General features: G+C 42.3%; 1 protein-coding gene across 2 annotated transcripts in view; it reads right to left on the bottom strand.

The window, feature by feature from the left end:
• The window catches only part of LOC123980520 (synuclein-like), a 10,487-nt gene extending 9,018 nt beyond the window's left edge, over positions 1-1,469 (bottom strand). The window contains exon 1 of one of the 2 annotated variants that reach the window (XM_046064944.1): positions 1,249-1,469. In XM_046064944.1, coding sequence (XP_045920900.1) covers positions 1,249-1,369 — 121 coding nt within the window. In that variant the 5' untranslated portion in view covers positions 1,370-1,469. The remainder of the gene's footprint in view (positions 1-1,248) is intronic. The other variant, XM_046064943.1, reaches the window with a different exon arrangement.
• Between the last annotated feature and the right edge of the window lie 7,132 nt (positions 1,470-8,601).

Genomic DNA, 8,601 nt, shown 5'->3' with positions numbered 1-8,601 from the left:
CAGCCGTGGGTTTAGTTAGGTAGTCTAGTTCAGTCTAGTCTTAAAGAAGGGGGACGGAAAACTGAACCATTAACCCTTGAATGCCTGTTTCACACAGAATATTTCATCCACAAGCATCTGAACGTGAACAGTGCTTCACTTTGGCCAGCAGGGGGCGCTGCACCCCCTCAGCCACGCCCTTCCCGCGCTAACACCTAAACTGTGTCGACCGCGCTGCCATAGACGTCGTTTTCCCGGCGAAATGTCCTGAAAACTTTCCTGAAAAAGCTGCCGCCACGTTGCGCCGAGCACGAGACGGCGATTAGTGATCACTGATTTATCACTGAGCGCTGCGCTGTGATTGATTAGTGATCACTGATTAATCACTGAGCGCTGCGCTGTGTGAAGTCACAGCTGTCTGTGTGTAAGATGCAGGAAACACACATCATCTATAAATCATATCCCTCCCTCGTAACCCACCAAAATAAAAGCTGAACGTTTCATTTGATCAAACTGAACTTTTTCCTGCTGATTCATCTCCTTCCTGTCCTTCCTTCTCACCTTCCATCCTTTCTTCCTTCGCTCCTGCTGCAAACTAATTTAATGCACATCATCAGAATGGATTACACTCTGAATATTTTAGTATTCAGCTTCTATCCTCTGCCCCCCCCCATCACAGCTTGCTGTTGAATTTCACCCCACCCATCCCTCCTTCCTCCTCCCAAACCAACCCTACAGATCTGAGAAGTTTATGTGCACTTTGGTGCGATAATTCTTCTCCATCCTTTCTTCTGTACCTCCCTCGTCTGTTCCTCTTTCCTTTCAAGTAGACACACCCATTTTCAAATTTAATGCACAACGACAAATTCCACATTAAATATTTTAACATTCAGCTTCCTGTCCTCCACATATCCCTCCTTCCGTCCCTTCAATTCCCATCAAAAACATTTCATCTCATATTGAACTTTTTCTTTGCTAAATCCTATTTTTGTTCGTCCCCTGTCCCCTCCATTCATCCCTTCATCCCTTCATCCATTCATCCCTTCATCCCTTCATCCATTCATCCCTTCATCCATTTATCCCTTCATCCCCTCACATTTTCTCTTCCTCCACTTGTCTTTTTCTATACTCATTTCTATCCCAGCTTTTACTTTTTCATCCACTCATCTCACTTTTCACCACGAGAAAACTCAAACTCTTACAATAAAATGTACAACTTGTTGTTGAATTTCACTTTACATCCATCCATCCATCCATCCGCCCTCTCACCAACATATAACACCCCCTCCTTGGTTTTGGCGGCGGCCTCCTCCACGCCGGCCTTCGTCTTCTCGGCGGCGGCCACCACTCCACCCTTTGCCATGGAGAATCCCTTCTTCAGAGCGTCCATGATGCTTTGCTTCTCTTCTTATTCAGTCGTTTTTCTCTCTTCTTCGGTCTCTCTTTCTTCTTCTGCTCCGTCTGCCTCGGCCGTCTCGTCTCTTCTCGTCTGTCAGCGATCTGTTCTTCCTGCTAATGGATGAGCGAGAGAGAGGGAGAGAGAGAGAAGGGGTGGAGAGAGGGCACGTGAGAGAGAGAGAGAGAGAGAGAGAGAGAGAGAGCAACATGGGACTGTTGTTGTGCAGTGAAGTGAGAGACAGAGAGAGAGAGAAAGAGAGAGAGAGAGAGAGGGGGAAGCGGTGGAGAGAGGTAGAAAAAGAAACACGGGGGTGAGAGGAAAGGGAGAGGGAGAGAAAGTGATTTGTGGGGAGAGGTAGAAATACAACATTCGGACAGAAGAAGAGAGAGGAGGAAGCCAAGGAATTCATTCAAAGTGTCACGAGTTCTTGTACCAGAATGAACTTGGATGCCAACCAGCAGCTTGTTCACATGCAGAGACGTTTGTGCTGGAAAGGTCAAAAAAAAGGAGGCAAAGAGCACAGAGTGTGGTGGGAGCCTGGCCGGGGGCCACAGAGGGGACTTCAGGTGGAGCTTTGTTTACAGGTGCGTCTCCGTCATCATCAGTCGTCAACAACAGTGACGAAAATCCATGAATGTTTTAATAAATCTTTCAGAGATCGGCTGGCAGTGACCGGACCTCAAGACTTCAGATCTTTAAATGTCACTTATATTTTATCAGCTGTAGCTGATTAACTTAAGTTGGTTGAACAATCCAAAACCAGCAGGACTTTTTAAACTTTCATCCGAAAAAGAGTCTTCTATGATTTTAAATGGCTTCCCGGCGACCGACCTCGGCGTGGAGCTCACACTGAACACGAACACGGACCCACTGATCCATTTTATAAAGTTACAAACAATTTTTAACAATAATATAAAATTGAACTCACTACTGGTAATAACACGTTATTTCCCCTCCACAGGTTGGCTGGCTCGTTACTTCAGCGCGTCCTTGTGATTGGATGCGTTGGTTTTTCTGTTGATCCTACTGACGTTGAGTATTTAAGTCCTTATGTCTACGGAGGTGATGCCGCTCCATTTAACCTCATGTTAAGGGAGCGCCGAAGATCTCAAGCTAGCGTCCAATCACAAGGATGTGTCGAAGTGAAGAGTATTAGCCAATCACAACTCGGTAGGGCGGGGCTTTGTGTAGAACCAGTGGGGGAAAACATGTGACTCGACAGAAACCCATTATTGCTGCAGATATTCAGGTAATTAACCAGGCGACGTGACCTCAAACCGAACAAACAACACCTGATGCGCCAGAATCAGAATTCAACCCGATTCTAAAATCAAAGTCAGCGCTCGACAAATGTGTCCGTCTGCCGTTAGCTGCTCTGTGGGATTATCTGCTGCGCTGTTTTCTATGCACTTCCTAATGCAAACTACACACTGGATCACACCTTTACCCACTGGTCACACCTTAAAATGGCATGAGAGCGACCTCAACATTTTTAAAGGCTGTAGAAATGTTTAGTAACCTAAAGTGTGTATTTGTTAAGCCATGTGAATCTGAAGCAAACTGTGTACCAGGTACTCGGTGTGTAGCAGTACACACTCACACAGGGATTAAACATAAGATGTACAATCCATCATTTATTACTAGTCTTTGTTCTCACACACACACACACACACACACACACTAGCATCTGCCTGGCGATTAGCTTTGTTAGCTAGAAGAAGCACACATGATGCTAACTAAAACAGAGTCTCTGCAGGCCACGAGGCCAGCAGCCATGTTTGATGAATGCCACAATGCCAGCTGGACTGTGTTTTTGGTAAAGGATATTTACTGTATTTTTTTAAGGTTAAGGGGTAACGTTACATACTGATACAACTGAAGAAATGGTTGTTTGTACATCATAGTGTGAGATATATTGTGTTAAGATAAACTCTATTTATGCAGGGGGACATTTTGATTTATGACCTTATTTAAAATAGTTTCACTAGTTCACTTTTTTAGTTACATTTCAAGAGTTTTAGGCTTATTTAGATGATAATCGGGATAACATCGTAAATCGCAATTCTTTTGATAATCGTGACATTAAAATGTTCATATCATAAGTCTAAAACTTCCTTTAATCTGTTTGGAGTAGTGATATCATCACTGCTGCTGCAGAGGCTCCTTCTAATGTTCATCTGATGGCAGATCTGATTTGCTGCATCATTTTCAATAGCCAACATGATGCAAACACATTTTACAGAGTTACTGCAGCAGGGAAGGACTGAACATCCCACTTCCTTCAGATCATCACATGAATGTTACTCACTACCACAATCAGTCAGAGTCTCCATCCGATCACCGTCCAGGGTAATGTTGAGAAATAGCTTATTAAAAAAATCAGCATCTGTACGTGCATCATCTTCTACCAGATTTCATTTGATGTGTAGTATATGCATATACATTTAGTTTTTATGTTTATTTTTACTTTGAAACGAGAAAAATTACGTCTATAACCCCCAGTGTATTTTATTTTGAAATGTGACCACTGCGGTGGACATCATGCATCAACATTCAAAAAGGTATTCAATGGAGCTCAGTGTTTAGCTTTAGTGGTTCCACAGACACAAGTTTAATGAGAGCTGATAAAGCAGGGGGGGACTGGGGAAGAGACGACGGCGGTCAGAGGCGTGGAAGACATAGAAGAAGGAGACACTCAGCGCCGGAGTTCTGCAGCACAGGAAACAATACAGGCAGATTAGAAACAAAATCTGTAACGAAAAAAAGAGCACAAGAAAACTGGCCAAGAGTGTGATACCACTGTGACACGCTGACAATCTGACTGTCTGGAAACCAGGAGTATTTCAGCAGGGGGGTCACGAGATGATTGCCAGCAGGTGTGAAGGAGAGGAGGAGGAGCCAGCTGGAGATAGCCACGCCCCCACACTCACACACAATAACAGGGAAGAAAGCAGAAAGAGCTCCGCCAATATGCTGAATTTGCTCCTTCGTCCTGAACTAAATATTTCAGCCTAATCCTGACGAAAACATACAAAGATATTAATGAAATGGAACTGCAGACAACGCAGCGGGGGGGTCTGCCAGGTCGTGGTTAGGACATGGTACTGGTTCAGAATGGCTTCCAAATATCTGCCCACGAGTAGACGTGATGCGTGAAAGATATATCTGATGTTCACACACCGAAGCTAGAAGGTACCAGCTTATTTTACAAAACATACTAAAGCTGGGCAGATGCTAAGCTAGCTCGCTAACATGCTGAATATTAACACGGGGGGAGGACATCCAGGTGAAGAAGACAGGAGGAAGGAGAAGTCATCTTCCCTTTCTGTCCTCACAGGAACCTGGATGTGACTCAGCACCACACACTCTCTCTCCCGGACTCACCCCTTCTCTGATTGGCTGTCAGCCGGCGCCGGTCTATTTTTAGACACGTTTTATTTCATACTTTCCAGGACGGAGCATCAGCAGCAACATTATGGGCTGCTGCTGGTTACCGTGGAGATGAGAGCTGTCCGCACAACAGTATTGATCAATACTGACCATCAGCCTGCACACACACACACACACACACACACACACACACACACAGTAATGTAAAACTGTATTGATTCTCTAATGGCAGCATGAACACACTCACACACCTACTGATGGTTTGTGTCATTGATCCCTGTGAGGAAATGAAATGATAAACACCTTCTTTTCTTTTAAACATTCATCATTTTTCTCTGTTTAAATGTAATATGAAACTTTGGGCTGAAACACAATTTGAAACATCTGTCTCAGTAACGATCCGTTCTGTATTCGTTTTGGTTAAAACCTTCTCTATTTGGGTCTGCTCACCAGTGGTGGATAAAGTATACAAATCCTGTACTTGAGTAAAAGTACAGATACAGTTGCTACATATTACTCCACTAAAAGTAAGTCTTCAATTTAAATATCTACTTTAGTAAAAGTACAGCAAGTAGGTGTAAAAATACTTAAGAAAAAATTATAGTTATGTTTGTCAGGGGCTGCTGACATGACAAAATAGTGGTATCAAAATAGTTAATAGAAAAATTTCTGTCAATCATCTAATGTACTAGCTGTACTTGTATAAACTGTTGGGGAGTTAATTTATAATAAAATATCATATTTTATAAATTCGTCACATGTTATGTGTGTAATAGTTTTAATTTGTAACTTGTAAAAAGTAACTAGTAACTGAAGCTGTCAGATAAATGTAGTAGTAAAAAGTAAAATATCTCCCTCTGAGATGGAGCAGAAGGAGAAAGTGGCATTAAAACAAAAAAAAATACTCAAGTAAAGTATAATTAACTCTTATTTGTACGTAGCTACAGCTCTCTGTTACTGTTGCTCACAGACTGCTGTACATGGACTCAACTTCAGTCCATTTCAAAATACTTGATTTATTCCTCAAGGGGCATGAGGCAAGCAAACACTTCATTCACACAGAGCTCTCCTGACCTTTAAACTAGCTTGTCTGTGTGGTATTTTTAGTGCACAGTGTACAGGTGAGAGGTACAAACAGGTGGTTTATTCCAACCCGTCTCTCACTCACACGTGGGCGTATGGTCAAGACCCCTCGGCGTCAGTTTGTAACACACTAGGGGAAGCCCTGTAGTGTCACTTATGAGTGCTAAAAGTAAGTGTCGGATTTAAATAACAGTAAAGTCAGAGTAAGGAGGCGGTTGGAGGTGGACGGGTGTGCCAGAAACTTTCACCCAGGAGACCAGTGTTGGTTTCCTGTGTGAAACAAAAAGTCAACAGTGAGTGTTTGAATTAAATCATGCATGGTCCTGACTCAAACTGGTGACCTCGGGTACAGGAGGCGGACACAGCAACTAAACACTATAACAGAATAATGCTAAAATATGTACTTCAAATAATTTGATTAATCACTTTCCAACCAGTAGATGCATTTAAATCTGCATCAAAAATGATATTAAATGTGTCCAACGCAGGACCGCCAGAATATTATTCTGCATTTATCTGTGAAGGAATGATTCTTCCAGTAGCTGTTTTAAAACAGCTGCTTTATTCTCAATGAAAAGTTTCTTCTTCAGTTTACCTCAAGGGAGCACACACGCGTTGATTAATCTGCAGCCTCTGAGCTACTTTTAACTGCTTTATACAATTAGCTAGTTTAGTTCAGAGGTTCCCTACCTAGGGGTGGACCACTCAAAGGCTCACCAGATGAATCAGTTTTTGACAAACTCCATCTAAATATCTAACAGATGAATGATTCAGACCACACAGCTGTGTTCTGCTGGTTAAAAGCCTTCAGCTGAGTTACAGACAGCAGCTCTGTGTGTCTCTGTCAGCCGACAATGGAGTCTTTAATTCAGAGGAAACAAGATAATACAGTGGAAAACAGCTTCAACACAATGACACACACACAACAAGCCTTTTCTCCATAACAGCTGATTTAATGTTTTCTGACATGCACACTGAGGAAAGTTACTTATTACTGACAAACAGAGTCATATTTCAGTCTGGGTGTCTCACTCTTATGTAGGAGGGGAGATGAGCCCGTCTTATAAGCTGTCAGTACAACAACTGTTTATTTGGTTTTTAGTCATTAGCAGGACTTTAAAGTGAGTCTTAACACATTTCATCAATTTCACTTGTGCAAGTTTGCCCCTGTTTAGGAACAAATGGTTATATGGAATCATAAAAAACACTAACATTTAATTGGCAACCTCATAATAACAGGATATCTGCTGACATCTGGAAATAGGTATAATAAAATACACCGATTTAAGGTCTAATGCAAAATGAGAGTTCAGTCCTGTAAAAGAAATAAAGCTGAAAGGTGTTAGAGGAACAGACGGTAGACTCATTCATGTGAAGAGTCTGTGGAGCGTTCAGTTCCAGGAGGATCTCGGGACTGTACATCTCGCTCCAAATCACCTCTGGGAGGAATTCGACACCTGCCTGCTAATTGATAGGTGCAGTGTTTTAATGAGGGTGGTGTGTGTGAGTGTGGTTGTGTGTTGGGGTTAGTTAGTTTCCCACATGCATGTCTCTGTAATCATTCTGGTTTCATAACAGCAGTGACATGAATGTTTCTGCAAACTCAGCAACAACTCCACTAAACACTACTCCTTCAGGTTGACCTCCACCAGAGGAGCGTTTTAGCTGAGTGTGTGTTTCTGTTTTATTATGTTCATAGGGCACAAAAACCAGGACTCAATATTCATGTGGGGACCGACCAACTTTGTGGGGACCATGCAGTTGTGATGGTTAGGGTCTGGGGCTAAGGAGTGCATCATGTCAATGAGATGTCCCCGCAAAGATAGTAAGACAAACATGTATTCCGGAAAATATATGTACAGTAGTCAACGGTGAGAGCAAAACATTTTTAAGGTTTTTTATTAATATCTTACACTGTACGGTAACTCGCTGTGCTGTTTTATCTTTTTAAATTGTATTTAAATGTATTTTTATATTGCTCTACAGGTGAAACTCAATTAATTAGCATATCGTGCAAAAGTTCATTTATTTCAGTAATTCAACTTAAAAGGTGAAACTAATATATTATATAGAGATATTTCAAGCCTTTATTTGATATCATTTTGATGATTATTGCGTACAGCTTATGAAAACCCCAAATTCAAAATCTCAGAAAATTATTATATTGTGAAAAGGTTCAGTATTGTAGGCTCAAAGTGTCCCACTCTAATCAGCTAATTAATCCAAAACACCGGCAAAGGGTTCCTGAGCCTTTAATTGGTCTCTCAGTCTGGTTCAGTGGAAGAAGACTGCTGACCTGACAGTTGTGCTGAAAACCATCATTGACACCCTCCACAAGGAGGGAAAGCCTCAAAAGGTAATTGCAAAGTTGGATGTTCTCAAAGTGCTGTATCAAGGCACATTAATAGAAAGTTAAGTGAAAGGGAAAAGTGTGGAAGAAAAAGGTGCACAAGCAGCAGGGATGACCGTAGCCTGGAGAGGATTGTCAGGAAAAGGCCATTCAAATGTGCGGGGGAGCTTCACAAGGACTGAGGCTGGAGTTACTGCATCAAGAGCCACCACACACAGACGGGTCCTGGACATGGGCTTCAAATCAAGCCGCTCCTGAACAACAAACAGCGTCAGAAGCGTCTTACCTGGGCTAAAGAAAACAAGAAGCGGTCTGTTTCTCAGTGGTCCAAAGTCCTCTTTTCTGATGAGAGCAAATTTTGCATCTCATTTGGAAACCAAGGTCCCAGAGTCTGGAGGAA

The sequence above is a fragment of the Micropterus dolomieu genome, linkage group LG12 (assembly GCF_021292245.1).
Source record: "Micropterus dolomieu isolate WLL.071019.BEF.003 ecotype Adirondacks linkage group LG12, ASM2129224v1, whole genome shotgun sequence".
Taxonomy (NCBI): Eukaryota; Metazoa; Chordata; class Actinopteri; order Centrarchiformes; family Centrarchidae; genus Micropterus; species Micropterus dolomieu.
This window is presented reverse-complemented; position numbering and strand designations above follow the sequence as displayed.